The following is a 27,693-nucleotide window of genomic DNA, read 5'->3' as shown; positions in this document are numbered from 1 at the left end:
GACCATCATAAACAGCTGAGCCTGGGCCTGAGAAATGTTGTTGTTATTTTTTTTTTTTTACTGGTTGTTACAAGTGGTAGAGGTATTGGGTATAGAATTAAGACCTAAGTCTGAAGGCAGCTCAGCCACTAGCAGTAAGGATTTGGCTTTGAGTAAATAATTTAAACTCTTGGAAATTTAGTTTTGTTGTCTGTAAAATGAGATTGATAAAACTTGTTTCAAGCATTGTGAAGACTAAATGAGATTATATAAATTTGGTTTTGTAAGTTATAAGGCACTTGGCAAATTGGAAATATTGGCAATTTTCTTATATTAGTAATATGCAAAGTTATACATCATGCATTTTATATTTTGTAAAATTTAAACAATTCAGACCTTCCACAAATCCTGTTCTCTTAAAAATTTTATTTTTAATGCATTATAATCATTTAAATTAGTGGGTTCATTTTGATGTATTCATAGGTGCATGTAACAGTTTTCTTCATCTCAGTCCCCAGCACATCCTTTTTCCCTTCCCTCCTTTCTCCCCTTGATCTCCTTCCTCTGTTGGTCTTCCATTTATTTATTTATTTAAAAATATTTTTTAGTTGTAGATGGACACAATACCTTTATTTTATTTATATGTAACCCAGTCCCTTACATTTGCTAGCAAGCATTCCACCACTGAGCTACAACCCCAGCCCCCATTTATTTTTAATTGGTGCATTACAGTTATATATAAAATTGGAATGCATTGTGATATATTTATACGTGCATATGGCTTAATTTGGTCAACTTCATTCCCCAGTTTTTCCCTTTTCCCTTCCTTCCCCTGTCCCCCTTGGTTCTTTCTCCACTTCATTTTACTTATCTCCCTCTTATTTTCAGATCCTATTGTTTTTGCTAGATGTAGCCAGTGTTAGAGGTTTGTTGTATATCCTTCTAGATATTTCTTATGCATTTCTTTACTTTTTTATATGCATGTAAAAATAATGATTTTTGTATTGTGGTTTTGAAAAATAAAACACTTTTTTGCTGTCATTAATATGAGATCATAGGTATTTTTCTTTTAAAAACATATACATGGGATATTGAAACTATTTAATAATTGATAACTGTTTCCTTATTAATGGAAATTGAAGTTCTTTCTATTTTTCACTGTACTGAAATGAAAATCTTTGCACATGCTTCTTTGAACATGTGCAAATGATTCTCTAGAGTAGATAAATGTGAAATTGTGAGAAAGTATATTGCACTCAATATTTTTGCCAAACTGCATTTCAAACTGGTGATCCCCAAATACTTGCATTCCTATTAGATATGAAGGTACCATTTATGTACTTTCTTGCCAGTTTGAGATATTTTCATTTTGGTTTTTGAAGATCTCATGAGTGGAAATGTATCTCAAATCTAAAAGAATGAACACAGGCAGCATGGCTTGTGAGCACAAACAATATAAGTGGGAAGAATTTAATTATTCATTAATAGGAAAATAGTACAGGAATAAATTGACATATTTTATAAGAAAATACTAAACAGTAATCAAAATTAGTTTTGTATAATGGTATTTATTCATGAAGATGAGTCTCATGAAGATGAGTGTTGAGCAAAAAGAGAAAAAAAAACCAACAAATTACTAGAGAATATATACAATAAGACCCATGTCTGTAAAACTCTGAACTATTTGAAAATTAATGTATTTGTGAGAGACAGGTATTTATGTGGTAAAATTTAAAAGGAAAATGAGCCATTTCTTAAAGTTACAGGCCAGTGAGAGGTGCAGGGAGTTTCTGAGGCCCAGAGAGTTACCAGTAGTCTTACCTGAGAGGCAGAAATACAGAACACAATGCCTTGCCAAGACAGGGGAAAGAGTAAATCCATTTCCTGTGACACATCTTTGTGCAACCTTTTACATCCATCTTTCCATTAAAGTTTTTGACAATATTGGCCTGTAAGAAAGTGATTTTTTTTTTATAGTTTTCTGCATTGAACCCTAGGATATTGTAGAATATTGTTTCTATGCTAGATGTTCTCTGGAAGTAATGAATAATAAGTTTTTGGAGTTTTCAATTACTTTCTTAATTATAAAATCCCTTTCTAAAAGAATCTTGAAATAATTACTGTAAAGGAATAATATAGAATGGTTATTAAGAGGAAACTTGGCAAAATAGAAAGGATAGGGCTCTGGGGGCCAGCAGAACAGGGTGGCAGTTTGTTTTTCCTGTTTAATATCTGTGTTATTGAGACACTTGCTTACCTTCTCTGACTTCCTAATGGTAGGAAACACATTCTTATGTTCCTCTATGTTATCTCCGACTCTTCACTACTTTCTCTTCCCCTTCCGTTCCTTCTGGAACCACACTGCTTAGTTGTTCAATATATGCTGGTCATCATCATCTCTGTCATTAGTATTGGTGGGGAACGGTATTGAAGTAAATTTACTTGTTGATTTTGGGGGCCTTGTTCTTTTATTATATTCTAAGCTGTATGTATCTCCAGTGTGCATCTGGGTGTGGTGGTGCACACTTGTAATCCCAGAAACTCGGGAGGGTGAGGCAAGAGGATTTTAAGTTTGAGGCTAGCCTGGGTAACTAAGCAGAGACCTTGTCTCAAAATAAAAAATAAAAAGGGCTGAGTGACAAAGCTCAGTGGTAAAGCACCCCTGGGTTAAATCCCCAGTAATCCCACTCCCCTTGTTTCCCCAGTGTGAAAGCAACCAAAATGGCTTACCTATTATTGTTATATTTAAACAGCAGATTTAATGAGAATTAATTCAGAGATCTCTAATCTCACCTCTAAGAAGTATTTTGAAGTTTCCAGGTTGCATATATATCACCACTATTCAATTCCAGAATATTTCTATCATCCTCCCCCAAAACCCCACTACCTATTGTTAGCAGCCATGCTCATTTCTACCCCCTGATCTCTGGAACCACTAATCTGTTTTCTGTCTCTATGAATTTGCCTAGTTGTACATTTCCTATAAATATAATTATTTAATTTGTGGTCTTTTTATGTCTGTTCTTTTTCACTTAGGATGATGTTTTCAGGGTTCATCCATATTGTGTTAGTATTTCATTCCTTTTAAATTGATGAATAGTATTCAGTTATGAATGTACTAATAGTATTCAGTTATGGATGTACTGTGGTAGACATTTGGATTGTTTCTGCTTTTTGATTATTATAAAACAATGCTGCTATGGGCATCCATGCACAAGGTTTGTATGGACATATGCTTTTGTTTTTCTTGGTTATATACATTAGTGTGGAATTGCTGGGTCTCATAGTAACTCTGTTTGACATTTTTGAGGGACTACCCAACTGTTTCCAAAGCAGCTGTACCATTTTACATTTCCAGCCAGGAATATATGGGAATTTTGATTTTTCTATATCCTCACCAGGGCTTGTTATTGTTAGACTTTTTGATTGTAATTGTGTGGGTGTATCTGTGTGTGTGAGTGATCTCAATATGGTTTTGATTTGCATAATGGCTGATGGTGTTTAGCATCTTTTTGTTTACAGTGCTTACTGGCCATTTGCTTATATGTTTTGGAGAACTGCCTATTTAGGTCCTTTCTCTCTCTCTCTCTCTCTAACTCTCTGTCTCTGTCTCTGTCTCTCTCTCTCTCTCTCTCTCTGTATGGTACTAGGGATTGAACCCAGGGCCTGGCATATGCTAGGCAAGTTACTCTCCAGTGAGCTACTTTCCCAGCCCTCTTTTCTCGTTTTTAAATTGAATTATTTTACTTTTTATTGTTGAGTTGCAAGAGTTCTTTATATATTCTGGATATACATCCCTTATCAAACATATAATTTGGAAATATTTTCTCCCATTCTGTGAGTTGTCTTTTCACTTAATGGTGTCCTTTGATGTACAGAAGTTTTAAATTTTAATGACACTTAATTTGTCCCTTTTCCTTTGTCACTTGTGCTTTTGGTGTCATATTGAAGAGATTGTTGCCTAACCCAGCCAAGGCTTATGGTTTAAGAATTTTATAGTTCTGGGTATGATCTACTTTGAGTTAATTCTGTACATGTTATGGGTTAGGATTCCAACTTGATTTTTTCACATGTGAATATCCAGTTGTCCAGCACCATTTGTTGAAAAGACCACTCTATTGACTTCTTGGCACCATTTTGAAAAATTAGTTGATCATAACGATAAAGGTTTTTTTCTGGACTTTGAATTGTGTTCCATTGGTTTCTTTGTCTGTCCTTATGTCACTATCACACTGTCTTTGTTTTTAAAAAAAATATTTAAAAAATATTTTTTATAGTTGTAGATGGATATAATGCCTTTATTTTATTTATTTATCTTTATGTGGTGCTGAGGATTGAATCCAGGACCTCACATGTGTTAGGCAAGTGCTCTACCACTGAGCTACAACCACAGCCCCCTCACACTGTCTTTTTTTTTTTTTTTTTTAAATGGAGCTGGGGATTGAACCCAGTTCTTCCCACATGCTAGCCAGGTGCTCTACTTCTGAGCTACATCCTTAGCGCTTTTTAATTTTTTGAGACAGGGTCTCACTAAATTGTCCAGGCTAGCCTTGAACTTGTGATCCTTTTTCTCAGCCTGGGATTGCAGGCATGGGCCACCGAGCCCAGCTCATACTCTCTTGAGTGTTGAAGCTTTTTAGTAAGCAAAAATCAGAAACTTAAGAGTCCTACAACATTTTTTTTTTCTTGCTCAGTATTGTTTAGGTACTCATAATTTTTTTTTTTTAAGGCAGTTAGCTTCAGTGGCTGAAGGAATCTTTACTAATTTATAAATACTAAAGTACCCAAAATACAGAATTAGGACTTGGATTTCCTTTGATTGAATCAGTGACTAAAAGTCATTTCTGGTTATGTAACTATCTATTTACTTACACATTCTTTTGGTGTCTATTATGTATTCGACATTGCACTAGATTTTTTGGAAACCATGATGAACAAAACACAGGGGCTCTGTAGTGAGTTTAAATTGACTCTTGGCACTCTAGTTTTTCAAGGGAGTGTGGACTTTCAACTGTCAAAGAAATGAAGATAATTCTATCTTGATGTATCCACCATTAGGTGGTTATTATCTTGGCATATTTGAAAATCCTATCAGCCCATATTCCTCTGTAATAGTTGTTCTGCTAGGATTGAAAATACAAATGATGGGAGCAGAGATGAATGACTTTGAGAAGGTGCGTTGAGCACTTTAGCAATGACAAAAGCACCAGCATGTGTACATCTGTTTCTTCCCATTTAATAGCTCCCTTGAAGGCAAAGGCTGTGTTTCATTCCTCTTTCTTATTCCTTCATTCCTCTAACAATGCTTAGAAAACCTTAGTATTCAGTATATGTTGATGGAATGATCAATTGGGTCAAGTAAGCCATAAATTAGTGCTCATGCTGTGTGACTTTAGACTAAATTAGTGTTTGCATAGCTTTTATTGACTAGCATCCTTACATTCAAGAATCTTGATTTAGTGGTTTAATGTAAAGATGAGACAGACACTTAATAACCTTTAAAAAATAAGATTAGCATCATAAAGTAAGCTGCATAATCTAAGTAAATATTGACATACACACATGTTAGAATCACTTGAGTCCAGAAGATGGTACAGTTGGTAGGAGAAGTCTTGAGTAGAATTTCATTTAGATTTAAAAGAACTGAGGAAAACCAGGTTAATGTCGAGGAGGAGCTAACATTTTGCAGGTCAAGAGGCAATTCTCAACAGGATGCTGCTCATCCCTTTTCTGACCAAAGGACACATGAAATTTTTGTGGAAGTTTTCTGTTTTTCTAGTGTGTGGGAATGCTACTGATATTCAGTGACTAGGGGATGGGTTCCTAAAGTCCCATGATATCAAGTTTGAAATTGTTCTGTCCCACGTTTCAGTTGCACCTGCTGGGGATAGACAGAGAAGGAAACAGATTTAGCTGCACAAGAAGGGAAATAGTGTATATGAATAGTGTTCCTGCGCAGATATTTTTTTTCTGTTTTTGTTTGTGCCATTGTAGACACTCAACTGGGATGGATAGATGTAGTTAGGTAGGATGGAGTGAATACATCAATGGAACATTTAAGAAATTGAGAAAGTGTATATATTGATAAACTTGGGTGAATTTGATTATTCTAAACATTTTCTTTGCTCTTATAGTTTGATTTTTTTTTTCCCTTTTCTTTCTTGTAGAACGAGCCTCTAACCCCAGGTTATCATGGATTCCCAGCGCGGGACAGCCAGGTTGGTTTCTATTGTTTATAACTCAGATGGAGGTGTATATATATTTTATCAAAAGATGTTATGATAGCCATTCCTGAAATTACTTACTTTGGAAGGTAACACAGCTTGTTTCAGCAATAGATTTGCTTTTAGGGATATAAAATATATTTCTCGGGGGCTGGGGATAGAGCTCAGTTGGTAAATTGCTTGCCTCACATACACAAGGCCATGGGTTCAATTTAAAAAAAAAAAAGTACATATTTCTCAATTCTAAAAGTATTACAATCATGTTATTAAAATTACAGATGTTAAGGGAAAACAATCACTCAAGGGCAGTAATGATTGCTTTTATTTTTTCTTCTCTGGGCTGTATAATAATTTTTAACCTGGTCTTCTTGATTCCTCATAATTCTAAATGCTGAACTTGTCTTTTTATTTTCTGTCATTTAGCCTCTGCCTGCATAGATTTTTTGAGTCTTTGTAATAATCTGCAACAAAAAAATTCCATTCTCTTCCTCTGGGGGAATTTTTCAGCCTTATGGTTTTAATCAGAAAGCCTTCAGAGAGTGAACTTTCTACCGCCCTTCTTTGTTAGATGGGGAAAAATGGAAAAAGCTGGGCAGAGTTACCTTCTCTGGGGCAAGTGTGTAAAATGTCTTCCAACTCTTCTTGCTAGTTGAAGATGTTGAGCAGATGAGGCTGAAACAGAGTTAAGACAGAGGAACAAATAAGGCTGCCCCTTGGAGAAATGTTGCAACTTAAGTCAACTAGTCTCTGAATGAAATTTATCTCCTTGTTGTTTGGGATATTGCCCTTCTTCAGATCTGAAAGGATAGCTCTTAGAAATATCTTTGAATGCCTGTGCATGTTTCCTTATAGGGTTGTCCAAAAAAGCCACCATTGTTAGGCTTGTCCAAAGGAACATGAGTCATTATAGTGCTAAACAAAAAATTAACACAGTTCCTCTTTCCAGAAGTTTATTGAATCTCAAGTTTCTGAAGCTAATCTTAAAAACTAGGATAATCAGTAGTCACCTATTTGGAGGCCTTTCATTTTTGAGAATATTTACCCAGTTCTTGCATTTTTAGTGCCTAGGTTGGCATTAAACTTACCCCAAGAAGGCTATGAAGAAGGGGAAGAGAAAATATTGTTCATCTTGTTGTTCATCCCCCAATGGGATCATCACTGCTGAGATTGAAGATGAAAGCTTTAGGAGAAAGATATGGTCATTTACTCCAAAGTCAAAGACAATATAGACTTTTTGCTTGTTTGTTTTTCTTTCTGCTTTGGGTCTGTTCCAGAGCTTCTCTAAGCTGTGAAACTTATGCCCTTTGATAGTAGTTTTGTATCCTGGCTACATCAGAAAGATTGATTCCTGGAGATTCACCCTCCAGAGAGTCTGACTGAGTAATCCTAAGATTGGGCTTAGCCTTCAAATATTTAGAAACCCCTACAGGCAATTATGCTATGCAGCAGAGGCTGAGAACTGCAGTCCTAGGGGCTACTTTGAAGGAGTGACATTTCTGTTTCATCCTGTGCTTTTTCACTTAGGACATGTAATATACAAGATCATGGTCAGCCTCTTAATCTAGCTTTACATCAATGCAAATATTTCATTGTTCATAAAATTTTGCTTATCTTGGAATAAGGAGGTAAAGCAAACTGATGTAAAGTGTAGAAATAGACTTAAACTGACTTTAAAAGGATCAGAAAGGATACTAAGGCTCTGTTCTTCCTGTGGGAATTAGAGATCAATGAGGAACTGAGGGAGGCAGTTAATAGGAATTTGTTAAAACACAAAACGAAATCTTTTTGCTTGGAACCACTTTATTTTTCTTTCCTTTTGTGGTAGGGACCTCCTCCTGTAACCTGCACATTCATCACTCATCCTCTGTCTGCTGTAGGCCTGTGCAGACCCTTTGCCATGGTTTAAAGCTGCTGATTTACTTTGAGACACATTCTGATGGTGACAAGTTTATTTTCTTGGGCTCTATTTTGTACTCCGATTGGATCTTTGAATTGGAGATCTTAGAGTAGTGCAAATAGGCAAATATTGAATAGCTGCTTGTTGTATTTGATGAATACAGAATCCAAATGAGTACTGCTAATTAATGTGCTTAACCTTGTGAACTCTCATTTTGTGCTTTGAGATTTGGGAGGCATTTATCAGTGTGAAACACTGGTCACTGAACAGCCTGAGCTAGGCAGGAACTGAACTTGTGATCTTTACATCTCCCCAGTGTGGTTTTGGCTCAGCAAATCCAGGAGCCAGGGAATGGGATGTAGGTGAATTTTAATTGTGACTATATTTGCTTTCTTTATTCTGTTGCTATTCCATTCTAAATAGATAGGAACCATTTTCAGACAAGATTTTATTTTTTAAAATCAGCATTTGATGGTGATTTTAAAAGATAAAAATTACAATCTTTCAATTTTTGCAAAACACTTTGGTCAGTATTTTCTTATGTCATCCTTCTAGTTACCTTTTGAAATAAACAAGGCAGTGTTCCCTTTGGAAGGACAAGGAAATTGAGTCACATAGAGGTAAAGTGACTTTTCAAAACTGACTGTTTAAAGTTAGTACCTGAAAAGGGGCTTAAACTTACCTTCTGTTTGAGGCCTTTGACTCACCCAGGGGAAGTATGGTCATTTGAGAATGTGTTCACTTACTCACATTATTTTACTTCTGGGAGTCAGCAACTGCTGGCTAAAAATCACTGCGTGTTAAATTCACTAGCACTAAGTGGGCCAGCATCTCATTGTTGTAGTAACTTGTATGTTACAAAAGCCCTTAGTAACACATTTGAATTAAAAACCTGTGAAGAAAAGGAAGAAAAGTCCCATCTTCCACCTTGTAGAGGTTTTGCTTTTTTGTTCGGGGTCACCTCAACCTTCTTTCCTGAGAAGTTAACAAGCTTTCTGGGCTGGCCATTTGCCACTTTTACAAAGCACTCCATATGCTTCTATGCTGGCTGATGTGCGCTCTCTGTGGAAGTGGAGGAGACACACCTCCTTCCAGTTTTATAGAAATAAAAACCAACTCTGAAAAGCTGTAAATGTTTAAAGCCATGCAGGATTTTTAAGTTGATGATACTGTGTGCTTAGATGCCTAGCTTTGTGTGTGTGTGTGTGTGTGTGTGTGTGTGTGTGTGTGTGACTTATGTGCATGTGCTTATGCATCTTCTCAAGTATTGATTAAGGCTAGAATATTTTGTGGGTTGGAATTATTTTTTAAACGGAAGAATATTTGTGTGTATTAGCTTAGGAGTTTTTATATAGAAAAGGTAAGAGAGCAATCTGATTAGAAGAGGGTTTGGTTCTGCAGAACAAGCTTATTTATTTTAGAAAACAGTGGGGGTCCTAACGCTGGCCCCTTGTCACCTCTTGGTACTATAACTTTATATCTTTTATTATTAAGGTGACCATATACACTTATCATTCAAGTTGGGGCACGTTTGAGAATAAAAAATTGGCCCTAGTAGTTATGTTGAAATAGTCCAAGGCCAACTGGGATGTATGAAATGATAGTCAACCATAGCTGTAATTAAAGACATAATGGTCAGTGTTCTCTTAGATGGTGTGATCAAGAGTGGTAGGTCACTAAGGATTAATCTAAACAATTGGTTGAAGTGGGAAAATAATTTAAAACTTATTTTAACTTAAGAGCATTTTATTTTAATTTGAGCAACTATGTTTACTCTAATAATTTGATAGGAGGTCAACACTTTTTATATGCATATAAATCTATTGAAATTCTATTAGATTAAAAAAATCTTTTTTTTGGCATATCATATCTTTACAGAGTGTCATCTATGAATTCTGAATTTTTGTTGTTGTTGTTGTTGTTTGCTGGTTCAGTTTAAAAAATGTCATTCAAAGCAATCTGGGTGAAACTGTTATGTTTTATATATGCCCCTTCTTCTTTTTAAAATATTTTGTTTTAGTTGCCTGTACCTTTTATTTATTTACATGCGGTGCTGAGAATCAAATCCAATGCCTCACACATGCTAGGCAAGCGCTCACCACTGAGCAACACAACCCCAGCCCCTCCCTTCTTCTTCTTCTTTTCCTCTTCCTCCTCCTCCTGTTGCTGCTGTTGCTTGTACTGGGAATTGAACCCAGGGCCACTTCGACTGAGCTACATCCCCAGCCCTTTTTATATTTTTGAGACAGGGTCTCACTAAGTTGCTTAGAGCTGAGTTGCTGAGGCTGACTTTGAACATGGGATCCTCCTGCTTCAGCCTCCTGAGTCGCTGGAATTACAAGTGTGCACTACTATATACAATTTATATTTGCCCCTTCTACCCAGTATATATTTATGTATATATTTAAATTAAATGTAGACAATTTAATTTGACTGAGCAAAAATTTTTAGTGTCTTATTAAGTGTTCATAAAGCATTCAAATCTGAGTTTTTTCCAAGGAAACTTGTCTATTTTATGGATTATATAGTATTTAATTGTATAATTATAAAAACTTACAAATTGTATAAACAGGTTGGTGATAAACAAGTGATTCTCACTTCTCAGCTACTGGGATAAGAAGGCTTAGGTTAGATATGATAGAATTAGGAACTAGTTCTAGCCATAAGAATGCCAGAGGCCTCACTCAGCATATTTGACCTGGGAAATGGAGAATTTTAGTTTATTTAATAAGTTAGTTGATTAAAAGTGCTTCCACTATAATCACCTGAGGGGTGATTTTTATTGTCAGCAACTTTGTGTCTCAGTAGCCAATACTTGGTTGAATATTATTTTAGAAATCAATTCAGTTTGGGGGAATGGGTGGGGAGGAGGATTAGATCAGATAAATACAAATTAGAGACACTGTAATTTGCTTTCTTCTGATTAAAAGATGTTCAGTAGCAAGATATCTGCAAACTAAATGTCAAAATAATGCTCCAGTACCTTCCATGTCATCTTTTTTCTAGAAACTTAAAATTATGGTACCTTATCTTGTCTAACAAACTATATGAGAAGAAATGTTAATATTTGAGATAAGAGGTAGCACAAACTCTTGCTTAGGTTCAGGTGTTGAGTCAGCTGTGGAACTGGGAATATTAGTAAATTATAAAAATTAATATTTGAGCCTGGTGCAGTGCTGTACACCTGTGATCTCAGGTACTATGGAGGCTAAGATAGGAGGTTTGCAAATTTGAGGCCATCCTAGACAACATAGTAAGACCATGTCTCAAAAGAGAAAAGACAAACTAATGTTTGTAGAGCATTTTGCAGAGTACTTCTGTGGATGTTTTGTATCTTGATCTTTACAATAGCTCTGCCAAATAGGTTGTGCCTTATCCTAACTTAATAGATAAGAAAACCAAAACACAAAGATTTTTTAAATGAATTTCTTAATATAACAGAGGTGGTAAGTGCAGAATTGGACTTGAACCCCAGATTTTCAGCCTTTGTCTGGGATTTCCTCCTGTATTTTTTCTGTTGGTGTCTCTTTGGATGCAGCTGTTGTCTTTGCTAGTGTCACAAGATGAGATGGTACGGACTCTGGAGAACACATCAGCATGAAAGGTCTTCATATGACCCAAGCCCCTTGAATAACTGATTTCTATCAAGTTTTCTTCCTGTCTTGCTTGTTAAAATAGCTTATGGTGTACAATTTATCTTTTTGTGTTTTAAAACAAAAGAAAAATTAATGTGTTGTCAGGCTCTTTATTGGATTTTAAAAATGCTTGTTGGTGATTTCTCGAAGATTTTTTCCTTCAACTTTATAAAATTCTGTTTAAAGCTATTATATGGATAAGTTTTAGTTTTTCACAGAAGTAAGTGAGAATGTCAAAAGGGCTGTTTAAGTTGACAAATGCAACTTAGACAATTACAGGTTTAAATTTAGAGTGGAAGCCTTACTCTTTATAGATTAAAAATGACCTAATGGTTTTTGTCTTAATAAGTATTTTCTTTCCTTTCAAGAATTTTTTCTTTCCTGTTTTTAGTTCTTGCTTTTATCTCTAGAATAGACTTTATTTTAGTCCACTTCTTACAAATGCACTTTCAGGGCTTTTGGTTATTTTGCTTGGGAGCTATGGACAGTAGCAAATACATCTTCTGTCATTCCCATTTGGTGTGGTGGCAAAGAAATGATGACTGCTTTCCTCCCTTCGGGAAAGTTGGTAGGATGGAGGACATGGTGTGGACATGTTCATGGACATGTTCAAGTTCCATCTCTGGGCTTTTGAGCTTAAAAAACTTCAGACTGAGTAAGCAATTACTTTACGTATCCTGACCTAGCACATACACATATATGTATATGTATGAATATAACTTAGATTAGTCTTACCAAATAATACTTGTCTGTACTATGTTCTCAGTATTGTTAACAGAGGCCAACAACTCCTGGACCCACTAATACATTGCAGTCTGTAGTTTTGAAAAATTAAAATAATTGCTGTCCTTAAAAATGCAGTGTTAGGGACTGGGGGTGGAGCTCAGTGGTAGAGTAGGTGCTATTAGTTAGCACATATTATGTGAGGCCCTAGGTTTGAGCCCCAGCATCAAAACACACATACACATACTCCACAAATAACTCTCTCAGAAAACAAGCAAAACAAAAACCAAAAACCCCAAAGGTCCCTACACAAACCAACCCCCACAATCTCAAAGAAACCCCATGCCTTTTAGCAGTTACTCTCTTGTTCTGTCTCAATGCTGACTGCTCCTGCTCCTGTGCTGGAGACTTGATCAGAGTGCTTGACTCTAAAGTAAAATGTTATTCCTTCTGTATCTTATAATCTGAAATAATCTCCTCTGGTCCTTTTTAAAACTAGACATCTTTCCGCTTCTCTGTTAAATTATAGGAAATGTAAAGTCATTTTCTTTTCTTTCTGCTAGGTTGTGGAGGTATCGTTTTTAGCCTTTGTGCAAGGGCCTTTTTCAAAGGCCACTTTTCCCCAGCAGCTGTCATCAGGTGGCCCATGAGTGTCTTAGGTCCTTCTGTGCTGTTGTTCTTACACACTCTAGTGGATGAAGGGCGGACCAATGGGGCAGCGCCTGGTGCTCGTGGGAGAACTTTCTCAGACCATGTGGTCAGCTGCAGGCTTTGTTATTGCATTTCAGATCATTTTATACCACAAATTATTTCATTTATAGGAAAGAGCTTTTTATTTCTTCTATTGCTTCCTGCTGTGCATCTAAATAGCATGCATATTGTACTACTACTTGATTTATTAATTTTTGGCATTTTCTTTGGCTGTTGAAGATGAGGAATCATTGATTTTATAGACTCGATCTTCTTCCTTCTAACAATGCCATTTTTGTTAAATCAGTATTTACTATTGCTTGATGATTACATAATACATTAATATAACTGTCAATATTTTTTATAGAATGGTAAAATATGAAGACTACATTCCCTTTCTTATATACTTGTTTCTCAACAAAGTTACACATATATGTACATATCAGATAAATATGTAGAAATATATATATATATATACACACACACACACACACATTAACATATATTTGGCAATTGCTTTTTAAACAGCTCCAGTGAGACACAATTTCCATACCATAAAATTAATTTATTGTAAGTGTTATTATTCAGTGATTTTGAATAAATTTATGGAGTTTTGCTATTTTCACTACACTGCAGTTATAGAATATTTCTGTTATCCCCCAAATTCTCTCAGATTCTTTTATAGGAAGTCCCTGATTCCATGCTACCCTTTTCAGACAACTACTGATATTTTTTCTGACTATAAAATTTTCTCTTCTGGACATTTCATATTAATGGGATCATATGTATATGTCATCTTTTATGTCATCTTTCATTTAACATGTTTTTGAGGTTCATCCAGGCCTCAAAATAAGTTTTTTTAAAATCATTAAGTAGTTATTATTTTTTTAATCACTAAGTAGTATTTCATTGCGTGCAGGTACCTTATTTTATCTGTTTACCAGTTTGGCTATTATGAATAATTTGTTATGAGCATTCACTTACAAGTCTTTATGTGGACATAGTTTTAATTTCTCTTGGGTAGATTTCTAGAAGTGGAATTACTAAGGTTATGGTTAAGTTCTTTCTTAACTTTTAAACAAATTTTTCACTGTTTTCCAGAGTGGCTTGATTTTATCTCCTCTTTTTTATTATAACAAATGCATAATGATTTTAATTGACATTTCTCTAATGATTAACAATGTCGGATATGTTTCATGTGCTTATTATAATCCTTCTTTGGTGTGATGTCTGTTCAAGCCTTTCATCCTCCACTCCTGTTTTTGGTTTGTTTGTCTTATTGAATTTTAAGGATTCTTTATATATTCTTTGATACAGATTTATAATTGGAAAATATTTCTCCTCAGGAGATTGAATAAAATAAATCTTCCCCCTTCCCCCATAAAAGAAAACAAAACTGTTTTCATCCTTATTTGCCTACTTTGTATAGGCCCTCAGTAACTATTTTATGAAAAAGCCTCTGAAAACATAGCGTAGCATTTGCCTATCTCTGATTAGGCCTGGTGGTTGCTCCAAGGAAGACTGGAAGGGCAAGAGTCACTTTTTGCTTGATTAACATAGCCGTCTCCAGATCCTTAGTGGCAGGGAAGTTTGGGCAAGAAAGCTGTCCTGTATTGAAGAGATATTGTGCTGCTTTCTGTATCCCCTCAGGGATGTGGCACAGTAGAGGATCAGCTGAGTTCATTTTTTTTTTTTTTTTTTTAAAACAGGACACTGTAGCTTCTATATAAGGCTGTTTCATGGAAATTTCTCTGTGAGAACTACACACACACACACACACACACACCCCACCCCTGGCTTGGAGTTTTAAATCATTTCTGCTGTTGTAGGTTATATGACTTTGGGCAAGTTTTTTTTTCCTTCTCTGAGTCTCAATTCCTTTATCTATGAAATAGAAATAATACCTGCTCTGAAAGGTTGGTATAGGATTAAACGTAACATATGTGAATTTGCTGGCGTGTAATAGGGTCAGTAAATAATTTTTTCTCATTTATTCTATGGAAAAAAAAGACCTTAGGGAAGCTTTACAAGGAAATGATTAGTGCTCACTCTCTGATTTAAGTCTGTTTTCTCATTATCTTTTCAACTCTTAGTTATTCACTATGTAAAGTGAATTATATCTGAAATTTCTAGCTCAGGAATATAGCTGTGTGATATCTTTAAGAAAAACAGGTCTTTGTGATGGAAGTGAAATCTATGTAAGTTGATTTATCTAATTCATACAGGTCTTGGCAGTGTCACTAGAAAGAGGGAATCATTTTTGATACTTTGATAACTTGAACAGAATTTGGTCCAAACTAAGGCAGATATTCAAGGTGCTCTACAATTAGATTCCTAGTTTCTCCTACTATGTTTCTCACTGTTGCCTCTCCATATATTTCTGATCTGGGTCTCTCCACGGTTGGGCATTTATTCCCTTCTGGTGCCTTTCATTTGAAGTGTTTCTCCTTTTCCCAAAAGAGTTCTCAGTATCTTCCAGGATCCCTGGTCACAGTTGAGGAATGAAAACTCAATTTAACCTGTCTATATGAACATCTCCATAAAGTCAGATTAAATGATTTGGGGAAATACTATGAGGATTATGAGCAAAGCACTCAACTTCACTAAGATTCTATTTTCTCATCAGCAAAAGTCTGGATACTCTAGGTGATTGAAAGGATTAAACTTTAAAAAATTTCCTTGGACAAGAGTGACTTATTGGTTGTGAATGTAGACTCTACTTATCTACCTTTAGCTCTCCAGGTAATCTCGAAAGTGTCTTGTTATCTCCAGACCCACATTTCTTCTTTTATCTTTAAGGGCTCTTTGGCTCCAGGGTGTTTGAATCTTGTGGTTTTTGGGGAGTAGGTTTGATATTTTTGTGGAAATAATGGGAGCTTTTATTTTGAGGGCTGCGATGGATCTGTGGATAGATGTGTGACTTTCCCCATATAGCTGGCTTTTATTCTCGTTCCTCTTCTGTATCTGTTCCCCCACTACCCCTGGCAGGGGCATCTTGCATTTTATGCCAGTTTGACTTATCCCCTCATTTTACTTAGTGTAGGGTTTCTGTAATTTTTATGTTACTGTCAGTTGACTCTTGATTCACTTGCTTAATTAGTATTTTGTAAATGGATAGATCATAATTTCACTGCTTGGCTTTTCAGTAAATTGATGTAATACTTTGTATATAGGCAGTTGACCTGTATTATAATGAGAGAATTAATGTGGTCATCAGAAAGAATTATCTGACTAAAGATGATTAATTGCTAGGACCATTTACAAAGTGAAATCAAAGAATTTCCTTTACTAGCAATTTTCAAAATTGGGACCTCCTCTGTCTAGAGTTACTTGGGGCGGCCAAAGAGTGAGTAGGCATACTCTGGAGGCCAAGGAGAGAGTAGGTATACTCTGGCCTAGGTGATACAGTGCAACGAGGCAGTAGATGGTCTTCTCACCACCAACCCTGCTCCCATTTATGAGTCATTTTTAAGAAGCCTTATTCTTTTTCTTCAATTAGCAGATGATTTAGAATGAAACCAGCTGGGAAAGTGCAAGGTAAGGCAAAAGTCCTCATAGTTGGTAGGCAACATCATTGTTTGAGTAATGGATTAATATTTTTATTTTCTTAGCTTTACTGTATAGTGTTTTACTGAGCTGATTTAGGATTGACTGGAAAGGTGGGGAAATTACAACATTTAACCTAGCTTATGTTAGGAATTTGGTGCCACTAGAAAATAATTTCTTCAGTTTCTATGTACAAATTTATTTAAGTAAAAGCACAGCTCTGATCTCATGGGAATCTTACCACTCTCTTTATCTGCTGAGTACTCCAGTGTGATGTTTTAGGCCTTCCATGATCTGGCCTCAGAGTTTTCTCTTATTTCAAGAAGGGTATGCTATGTTCCAGTCATACTATTATGGAGCAGGTAATATAGCTTTGGAATCACAAATGGGTTTGAATTCTAATTTCTTTACTTGAGATCCATTTTTAAATATAGTCCATTCTGAAGTCCCACTTTAAATTCTACTTCCTCCATGAAGTCTTGTCAGATGCTCTTGCTTTGCTCTTGTTGGGGGGCAGTCTCTCGACCTGGTCTACTGCACTCCAAGGCATGTGCTTTCCACCTTGCGTGGCACTTTGTCACTGCCTGTTAGGGCATGGTGAAAAGATTTGTTATCCCTCCAGGATGTGAGAATAAGAACCCTGACCAAGTATATCCTCGGTATACTTTTCACAAAGTGCCCTGTGGAATTTTGGTAAAGGATAAATTACCGGGTACACTCATCATTAACCTTCTTGAAATATACAGAGACTACCTGTTGAGATTTTTTCCTGTGGACAAAGGAGGAAAGAACTCCTTGGCCAAACTTTCGCTAGGTTTTCATTGCCTTTGCCTTATCAGAGTGATATGAAAAATTAATACTCAAGAAGTTAGAAATCTGATCTTCAGCAAGAGAAAGCCTCTTACAAGTTTTAATGAGTTTGGTCAAGTGGATATGAAATATAAATCTGTCATTTTATAGAGCCATAGAAGGCCCTTAAAACACTTTGTAAATATCTTTATTACATTAGAACTTTCCCTGTGTGTGTCTTATTATTAGGATCTTTCATTGTTCCTTTAGAGCACCTTCAGCCTGTGCTCTAAAAGCATCTTGGTGTCATGTGGATCATAGCATTATTTAAGATAAACAGCTGCTTCCAGCTCTTCAGTTCTGGTATTGTTGCTCCAAGGAACTCAGACGTTAATTGTAGCAGATGTGTCTTAGCTTTAGATTGACAAGTGGCAGGGTAAGGAATGAGCTACAGAAGAGACCTAGCATGTGTTGAATACTGTCAGATCCTATGTGTAAGGCATTCAGCAAGCATTGAAAGTTTACAGGATTTCTACTGGGCATGTGCCTTGTACTTGATTATTTTTTTCATTTTTCTTGGCATCTTTGATTTTTCTTTAATCAACAGCTAATGTTCTTCTCTCTATTTGTGCCCCTTCAGAGGGATGGTAATTCTCTATTGTAATTCTATAGTCCTGTATAATTTACATATATATTGCTTTCATACCCATTCTGCTTTGATCTTGTTGAGACCCCAGTTGAGTCTGTGTTCAAGGGGCAGCAGCAGAGTTTTGATCTTCATTGACCGATGAGGAAATTAAGAGTCCAGTTTTTGAAATATTGGCCAAAGGCTGTAGTAAGAAGGCATAGAATTGGCTTTTGCTTTGGTGAGTGCATTGACCCTCAGACTTGAAAAAAGTTAAAAAAAAAATTTTTTTTTAGCCGCAAATTTTCCTTTTTATAACTGATGTATATTGTATACGGTGACAACAAGGAGATGATCCAGTATGATTTCATGAATCTCATAATTTATTGCCTTATGAGGAGATTTTTTTCCCCCCCTTAGGTTCATAATGCTTAGAGAGGGAGAGAGTAATGTGAACACATCTCCTAGGGAACATGCTTGATAGACATTGAGCACATGGGTGAGTGAGTTCCAAAATCAAGCAAGTCCATTGACCCAGCTAGGATGGAAGCGGGCCTATGTGGGAAGGGAAGCCTACTCAAGGTTGGAGGTGTGCCTTCAGGTGAGCTGTTCTTAGGAGAAGCTGGCTTGGCTACCACAGTGAAGGTCCATAATGATGTACAAGTTCCTGGATCTAGAGGGCTGTGTTGGTATTAGAAAAGGGTTAATTTTAATAATAGTAAAAGGAAGAATCCCCCCATCCCATGAACTATGACATGTTTATTAGTTTCTCTCCCCCCCCCTTTTTTAAATTGATGAGAAAAATCTCTTTTATTCTTTTTGTTTTACTGGGGATTGAACACAGAGCCTCATGCGTGCTGGGAAAGTCCTCTAGTACTGAGCTGCACCCCAGCAGTTTCTTTTCCCTCTTATGGAAGTGGTTAAAATGTGGTTGTCTTTGCCTTGGTAATGGCTAAATGAAAGAAGTTTTTTGAATAGTGGAAAGATCATGAGTCATGAGAGAGTCAGGAAACTTGGCTTCGTCATAGATATTTGTGGCCTTATGTATGTCGCTTTACTTCTTTGGGCCCTTTGCTTTCCTCCTATAAAAGGGCTCTAAAAGTCTAATTTTGCCTTCAGTTGTTTTAGTTAGAATGGTGCTGTTAAACAATTTTCATCTGTAGAAACTCTGAAGGACTTCACAGTTGGTATTTCTAATACCAACAGGTTTCACATTGTACTAGACATTATTTACACAATAGCATTTTATTCCCCTGTGCTAATGCTATCTGTTTCGGAAGGGACATGCTGTTGTGACTTAAATTCCACACACCATTATGCCCAGTGCTGGTCATTCTTGTTCTTTTTACTGAACTAATTCAGTTAACCTGTGTGGAGCGAAGCTGCAGATTCCAATACACGAAGAAGGGGACTAGGAAAGCTGCAAGAAGAAAATGTGTTTTCTGCCTACTCTGGGCTGAGAATAATTTCACAACTGGAAATCTTTCTGCAAGTCTGAGTCACACTGCTGGACTCTTGGCTCTCCTGGGGTGGGAGGAGAAGGGGAGGGAAGGGAAGGAGGAAGTGGCTATGTTGGTTTTTGTCAACAGAGGGCACCCAGAGCAAAGCAAGTACTCTGACATACTAGAGTCTGCCCTTCTACGCTGGATGAAGAGGAACCAAGTAACTTAACAGTGTGGATTCATAGTGACTGTTTCTTGCATTTCATTTGATCTGTGCCCAACATTCTCAGACATTTACTCCCATGCTGGAATCAGAATATTCTAAATGTAATATTAATGATCATTCTTTTTTTTTTTTAATTTTATTTTTTTATTGGTTATTCAAAACATTACAAAGATTTCAGAATCACATCGGTTACACATCCACATTTTTACATAATACCATAATAGTAACTGTTGTATTCTGCTACCTTTCCTATCCTCTACTATCCCCCCTCCCCTCCCCTCCCATCTTCTCTCTCTACCCCATCTACTGTAATTCATTTCTCTCCTTATTTTTTTCCCATTCCCCTCACAAACTCTTATATGTAATTTTGTATAACAATGAGGGTCTCCTTCCATTTCCAAGCAATTTCCCTTTTCTCTCCCTTTCCCTCCCACTTCATGACTCTGCTTAATGTTAATCTTTTTCTCCTGCTCTTCCTCCCTGCTCTGTTCTTGGTTGCTCTCATTATATCAAAGAAGACATTTGGCATTTGTTTTTTAGGGATTGGCTAGCTTCACTTAGCATAATCTGCTCTAGTGCCATCCATTTCCCTGCAAATTCCATGATTTTGTCATTTCTTAGTGCTGCGTAGTACTCCATTGTGTATAAATGCCACATTTTTTTTATCCATTCATCTATTGAGGGGCATCGGGGTTGGTTCCACAGTCTAGCTATTGTGAATTGTGCTGCTATGAACATCGATGTGGCAGTATCCCTGTAGTACGCTCTTTTGAGGTCTTCAGGGAATAGTCCGAGAAGGGCAATAGCTGGGTCAAATGGTGGTTCCATTCCCAGCTTTCCCAGGAATCTCCATACTGCTTTCCATATTGGCCTCACCATTTTGCAGTCCCACCAGCAATGTATAAGAGTACCCTTTTCCCCACATCCTCGCCAGCACTTGTTATTGTTCGACTTCATAATGGCTGCCAATCTTACTGGAGTGAGATGGTATCTTAGGGTGGTTTGATTTGCATTTCTCTGACTGCTAGAGATGGTGAGCATTTTTTCATGTACTTGTTGATTGATTGTATGTCCTCCTCTGAGAAGTGTCTGTTCAGGTCTTTGGCCCATTTGTTGATTGGGTTATTTGTTTTCTTATTGTTTAATTTTTTGAGTTCTTTGTATACTCTGGATATTAGGGCTCTCTCTGAAGTGTGAGGAGTAAAAATTTGTTCCCATGATGTAGGCTCCCTATTTACCTCTCTTATTGTTTCTCTTGCTGAGAAAAAACTTTTTAGTTTAAGTAAGTCCCATTTGTTGATTCTTGTTTTTAACTCTTGTGCTATGGGTGTCCTATTAAGGAATTTGGAGCCCGACCCCACAATATGTAGATCGGAGCCAACCTTTTCATCTATCAGACGCATAGTCTCTGATTTGATATCAAGGTCCTTGATCCATTTTGAGTTAACTTTTGTGCATGGCGAGAGGAGGGGATTCAGTTTCATTTCATTGCATATGGATTTCCAGTTTTCCCAGCACCATTTGTTGAAGATGCTATCCTTCCTCCATTGCATGCTTTTAGCCCCTTTATCGAATATAAGATAGTTGTAATTTTGTGGATTGGTTTCTGTGTCCTCTATTCTATACCATTGGTCCACCCGCCTGTTTTGGTACCAGTACCATGCTGTTTTTGTTACTATTGCTTTGTAGTACAGTTTGAAATCTGGTATCGCAACACCTCCTGATTCACACTTCCTGCTTAGAATTGCTTTTGCTATTCTGGGTCTTTTATTTTTCCATATGAATTTCATGATTGCTTTATCTATTTCTGCAAGAAATGCCGTTGGGATTTTGATTGGCATTGCATTGAACCTATAGAGAACTTTTGGTAATATTGCCATTTTGATGATGTTAGTTCTGCCTGTCCATGAACAGGGTATATTTTTCCATCTTCTGAGATCTTCTTCTATTTCTCTCTTTAGGGTTCTGTAGTTTTCATTGTATAAATCTTTCACCTCTTTTGTTAGGTTGATTCCCAAGTATTTTATTTTTTTTGAGGATATTGTGAATGGGGTAGATGTCCTCATTTCCAGTTCAGAAGATTTGTCGCTGATATACAGGAATGCCTTTGATTTATGCGTGTTGATTTTATATCCAGCCACTTTGCTGAATTCATTTATTAGCTCTAGTAGTTTCTTTGTAGACCCTTTTGTGTCTTCTAGGTATAGGATCATATCATCCGCAAATAGTGATAATTTAAGTTCTTCTTTTCCTATTTTTATGCCTTTAATTTCTTTCGTCTGTCTAATTGCTCTGGCCAGTGTTTCGAGAACTATATTGAATAGAAGTGGTGAGAGAGGGCATCCCTGTCTTGTTCCAGATTTTAGAGGGATAATGATCATTCTTTGCTGAGCACTTTAAGTAGAAAATCCATTTCCTCAGTGTCCTGGGGTGAATTATCCCATGTAAAGTTGGGCTTTTGGGGGAATCTACACTATTAAGCTCTAGTTTAATTCAGTTTCCAGTGAGCAAGCATTCCTGAAGTAATACAACTCTGAAGAGGTACTTACTAGTTGTATAGCATATTGTCATAAGATTTTGTTCTTGTTACCTAGAGCAATGGTCCTCAAAATGTGACTTCTGGACCAGCATCAGCATCACCTGGGAACTTTTGCAAATTCATGGTCTTCCCTTCTTCCCAGACTTACTGAATGGATACTCAGGGAATGGAGTCAGCAGTTTAGGCACACTCCAGGCAGTTCTACTGCACACTCAAGTGGAGTGAGACCTACTGTCAGAGAAGAAAGGATTGGAAGAGAAAGGACACTGGTATTTATTGCAGACCACGTGCCAAGTACTCAAGAGTTTCATCTTTGTTTTCTAGAAAACAAAGCTCATATTTTGCCAAAGTTATCCATATAGTAAGTGGTAGAATAGGAATTTAAAATCCTAGTCAGATTTCTGACTCCAGAGCCATGCTATAGTTTCTGTTAATAAAATGCTCTGAGGCATTGCATTATTTGAATTAATTTCCTCTTTTTTATGTTCTTAAAATATATATTTTTAAATTTTAAGTCTTTCATTTTTTAAAAATAACTTTATTTTATTTATTTTTTTTTATGTAGTTCTAAGGATTGAATCCAGGGCCTCGCACGTGCTAGGCGAGTGCTCTACTGCTGAGCCCAACCCGAGCCCAAAATATTTTTAAGATAAAATTAGCACTCATTCATAAGAGAAAATTAATAATATATAGCAGATCAAAAGAATAAAATTGCTTTAGTACATTTAACTTTATCTTTCTGTTTGTTGTTCCAGTCTTGTTTCTGTACAGCTGTGCTTGTATATATACACTTTTTAAAATTCCTTAAGGATGTTAATCATATTGTACAAACTTGTAATAGGCATCCAGATTAGTCCTATCTCCTGTGAGTGTATTTTCATGCCATTAGCTGTTTCTATAGCATCGTTTCATGACTGTTTAGTATTCCATTGAAGGGTGTAAGGTTCATCTTTATAAAGTCTGTCTTAAGTTGTTTTCATTTTATGATATGCTTTTGGGAAGAATAGAATATTGAATGCCGTGCCACTCTGGGTAAACAGTTTATCCAGAGTGGCTTAAAGTATCATAATTAAGGTGATGAATACAGATTATGGTTGAGAGAACATGGAACTAGAAAGGCAACCTAAGCATGTTTGAAGTTAAAGTGAATCCAGAAATAAGAAAACAAATTGAAGCAAAAAAGCCAGAAATATCAGGCATGGACCTGAGGATCAGTGAATGAAATGGGTTAGAACAAATAGGAAATGATCATGAGCAGTTTGTTGGTGCCAATAACCTGCTTTTTATTGTTGGCCTTTTGACATAGAGGCCGACTTGCTTGCTGAATGACAGCCTGAGAAAAACTGGATATACAGTTTCTATAAGTAATGTTATTATTTATTGAGTACATTCAGATGCCAGGTATTAATCATTTACATAGATTTTCTTGTTTAATTTTTTTTTAACAGCTGTATGCATTAGATGCATTAAGTGGTGTTTCCCCCATTTTTTAGAAGTGGAAACTGATTCTGAGGCTTAAAGTAACTTGACCAATTGCCTTGACTGGAATCCAGATTTGTCGAAACTCCCAAACTTGTGTTTTTATTGTATCACTTATCTTCATTCCTTTTCATGGTATGGCAGGTGATTTGCTTGTGTATGTGTGTGTGCGTGTATATATGTGTGTGTAGGATAGTAAAATAGTAAAATCTCTGCTGGAGAAAGAGAAACTTGATGTGTAAGTTTCATGATAGAGCACTGATGCTTTAAGACCAACACTTGCCATCAGCCCAGTTGTTGTCTTGGGAAGGGTTTAAGCCTGAGGCTGGTTACTGCAGTGGCACAAAGAATGGAATAGGAAACGGAATAGTTGCTAGGAAGGAGGGAGGGCAGGTGTTTGGACATAAGGAACTGCTAGAAGGATCTAATCTCCCCTATTAAATTGTCTTTCCTAAAGAAGGTTGTAACCTCCTTAGGGCATTTTAAAACATTTTTATTAAGGTTATAATCTACATATTATACAATTTGCTCACTTAAAGTATATAATTCAGAGGCTTTTAGTATGTTCAAAGGGTTGTTCAACGACCCCATAATAAGTTTTAGAACATTTTCATCACACCACATGAAATTTTATCTCTCTTAGTCATCGCTTCCCAATTCTCTTTACTCCCTACTCCCCAGACCCTAGGCAATCACTAGTCTCCCTTTTGTCTCACCAGGTTTGCTTGTTTTGTATATTTCATGTAGATGAGTTTAAAATAATGTGTGATCCTTCTTGTCTAGCTTCTTTCCTTAAGTGTGATGGTTTCATGGTTCCTCCATGTTGTAGCAGGCATCAGGACTTCATTTTTCTGTTGCTGAATCATATTCCATTGTGTAGCGATATCATATCTTATTTGTGTGTGTGTGTTTAATGTTGGGAAAGCATGTTTTTATGTTAGGAAGAGAAAGGTGAAAGAAATGGGAAAATAAATAGGAATTCTTCTTAATTTAACATGGAAGAAAAAAATAGGTACTTTGTTTATCAGGCCCGCTTGAGAACTGCAACTGAAGGCATAGGTAATGGGCTTACTGGCACCTGCTACTTCATGGGTCATTTGTGGCAGAGAAGCAGCTCTTCTGACCTGGACACGTGCCACATTCAGGGAGCTCATTGTTTAAACTTTGTGTGCCAGCCAGTGCCATTGCCCCTACAATACATTCATTTGGAACCAGAGAGGCCTTTGCTGATCTAATCTGGATACATTTCCCTCCATTACTGTAGCTCAGGGTCCCCAGAGAGTCCTCTTTAAAGAGCTGCCAGTTTGTTGAGTGCTGGCTGTTGTAAGATTATTTCTGACCATATGATTTGTTCAGTGCAGATTATAACCATCTTTCAGGTCCTAATTCATTGGTCAGAAATAGTAACCATCATAGTAGCCATCGTTCCTGTGTTTTAGAATGCATGCCACCTCTAAAGCCTGCATGTTTTTCTTAGCTGGAGTGTTTGGAAAGCTCCTCTAGCAAGCAAACCTTCTTTCCTCCTAGGTGCTGGGTGACTTTGCTGTTGTTCCCTCACTTCCTGTTGCTTGTTTTCTTGGTTTAATATCCAAGGATCAGGGAGTACCGACTTTCATAAAATGAAAGGTCAAGTTTTGGTAAATTCTAAAATCTTTTAATTTGTACTCCAGAAATGTTTTGACTTGCCTATTACTGTGCTGGAACTTTGTCTAGTTTAGAAGGTGAATGGTAATCACTTGTTTTAATGCCTTGGTGCTGTTTATCCCAATACAGAGACAGGAACCCAGGTTAGGGAAATTCACCCTGCTCCTCAATCATTGAATATCAGCTGGATTTAGTGACATCATTCTTGTTTGCAGATGGGGAAACTGAGTTTCGGGGGGGGGTTATAGGATTTACCATAATCTTTTATTCCTATAGCTTGGCTAGTGACGAAGCTGGAGCTGTGGTATGAAGCCTCCATTCTTAGTTCAGAGCTTTTTTTTTTTTTTTTTTTTTTTTAAGTTGTAGTTGAACACAATACCTTTATTTTATTTTTATGTGGTGCTGAGGCTTGAACCCAGTGCCCTGCACATGTAAGCAAGTGCTCTACCACTGAGCCACAACCCCAGCCCCTAGTTCAGCTGTTTTCCCCCAGTGTAATGCTGTTTCCTGATGGACATGTAGTGCCATGACGAAGGAGCGGCCCAGCCCTGTTCCACTTCATCAACACTGCAGCTTTAGGTCTGAGAGAGAGAGAGTGTGTGACAGATTGGAAGTGTGGTGATGAAAATTTTCAGGCAAGAAAGAGAGCAAGAGTATAGGTGTGTGAGAGTGAAGAGCCATTGGCTCATCAGCCAGCGCCCCTCCCCCTCCCATCACTGTGTTCAGTGAGGATATTTGTTTTTGATTATGATTGTAATTCCTTGAGAGCCTCTGGTCTGTTTGCTAAAACATATATGCACTAACCTAGCGAGCATCATCTGTAGTGCCTGCCTGAAAATGTTTGTCATGGTTGTCAGCTCTATGCCCAGTATAGTTTCCTCAGGTGTAATGTGAAGAGACCAAAAGCCTTCTACTGTGCACAGCTTCCTGACCCTTCCCATCATTCTTTGTGTATGGAACTCCAAAATGTCCCTTGCCTTCCAACACTCCCCTGCCCTGTGATCCTCACAGATCTATTCAGTGTGACTGTCATTGCTAGGGTAGATTTAAATGTAGCCCCTTCCCAATATGATGCTTACCCAGAGCAATAACCCATCCTGAGACCCTCTTCAGTACCTCCCCGTCATGCCTGCCTTTTGTGGTGTCCTCCAGCACGAGCTTCTTCATGAGCAGAGTCCGTTGCTCTCCTCCTCATCTTTTTTTTAAAAAAAATTTATTTATTAGTTTTAGATGGACACAATATCTTTATTTTATATTTATGTGGTGCTGAGGATTGAACCCAGTGCCTTATGCATGCTAGGCGAGCATGCTACTTCTGAGCCACAACCCCAGCCCCATCTCTTCAGATTATACTTTAGCTCCTCCCCCACGTGCATTATGGGTATCTAAGAGTTTCTTTGTGGCTGTGAGAACAAAGGGAATGCAGTATTCATGGCTTCTCACTGACCAGTCCTGTGGAAATCCTGTGGTCTTCTGGGGCACAGTGCTTGCATCTCATTCCTTGCACATTCCTTTGTGAAGCTTTGAAATGGGAGAAACTTCTGAGCAAAAAAGAGTCATTGGGAGTAATAAGATTATGAGGAAAAGAAACCAGTTCTGTACCCACCCTGGGGGCAAAGAACGTTGCCAGGACTGAAGGCATGCCTCAGCTACTTCAGTTAAGTGGCCCTGTCCTGGATTAATAATTTGGGTTGACCTTCCAGTGGACTTGGCTAGGTATTGGGTTTTTCTCCCTGCAAGCCTGCCCTTCCCTCTGTTTTGCATGTGTGTGCTAACATAATTACAGAAGAGTTACATCTTGCAACAAAAACCATCCTCTCACCCTTAAAGGAGAGGGCCCCTCTTAAAGGGGATGGAGAAAAATTCAGGGGGAATGTGACTGAGTAGTTCTGTTTCTATAATAGCAGAGTTTGAAGAAGTGGGAGACTAGATATCAGCAGGCTGGTCCTCTCTGTAATTGCAAGGGGAGGACGGTGGTGGAGGTGTGGATTTCCAGCACCCGGGTGTAAGAATTGGGCACTCATTTTGTGCTAGAGAAATTGTTCTTTCACATTTGATCATCCAGCATGAGTTACTAAGAATCTTGAATAACAAAGGCTCTCTTTTTGATGAAGGCTAGAAGTTACTGTCTTTCAAGATTCGTGGTCAGGTATTCAGAAATATTTCACAAATTTAGTTGAAAACCAGAGCAGATTCTCCTGCTGTTGTTTACCCGTGAGGATCTGTGACATTCTTCTCCCTCTTCCTCTTCCCAC

General features: G+C 37.2%; 1 protein-coding gene across 15 annotated transcripts in view; it reads left to right on the top strand.

Moving 5' to 3' along the window:
- Positions 1-27,693, top strand: part of Rbfox2 (RNA binding fox-1 homolog 2) — a 268,933-nt gene that overhangs the window by 85,252 nt on the left and 155,988 nt on the right. For all 15 annotated transcript variants that reach the window (XR_013091246.1, XM_076855112.1, XM_076855108.1 and 12 more), the window contains exon 2: positions 6,147-6,197. Coding sequence is in view for 14 of the 15 variants with exons in the window: in XM_076855112.1 (XP_076711227.1) it covers positions 6,147-6,197 (51 nt within the window). In the remaining variant the exon portion in view is untranslated. The remainder of the gene's footprint in view (positions 1-6,146; positions 6,198-27,693) is intronic.

Source organism: Callospermophilus lateralis, chromosome 4, assembly GCF_048772815.1.
Source record: "Callospermophilus lateralis isolate mCalLat2 chromosome 4, mCalLat2.hap1, whole genome shotgun sequence".
NCBI lineage: Eukaryota > Metazoa > Chordata > Mammalia > Rodentia > Sciuridae > Callospermophilus > Callospermophilus lateralis.
The sequence above is the reverse complement of the archived record's forward strand: the minus strand, read 5'-3'. Positions and strand labels throughout refer to the sequence as shown.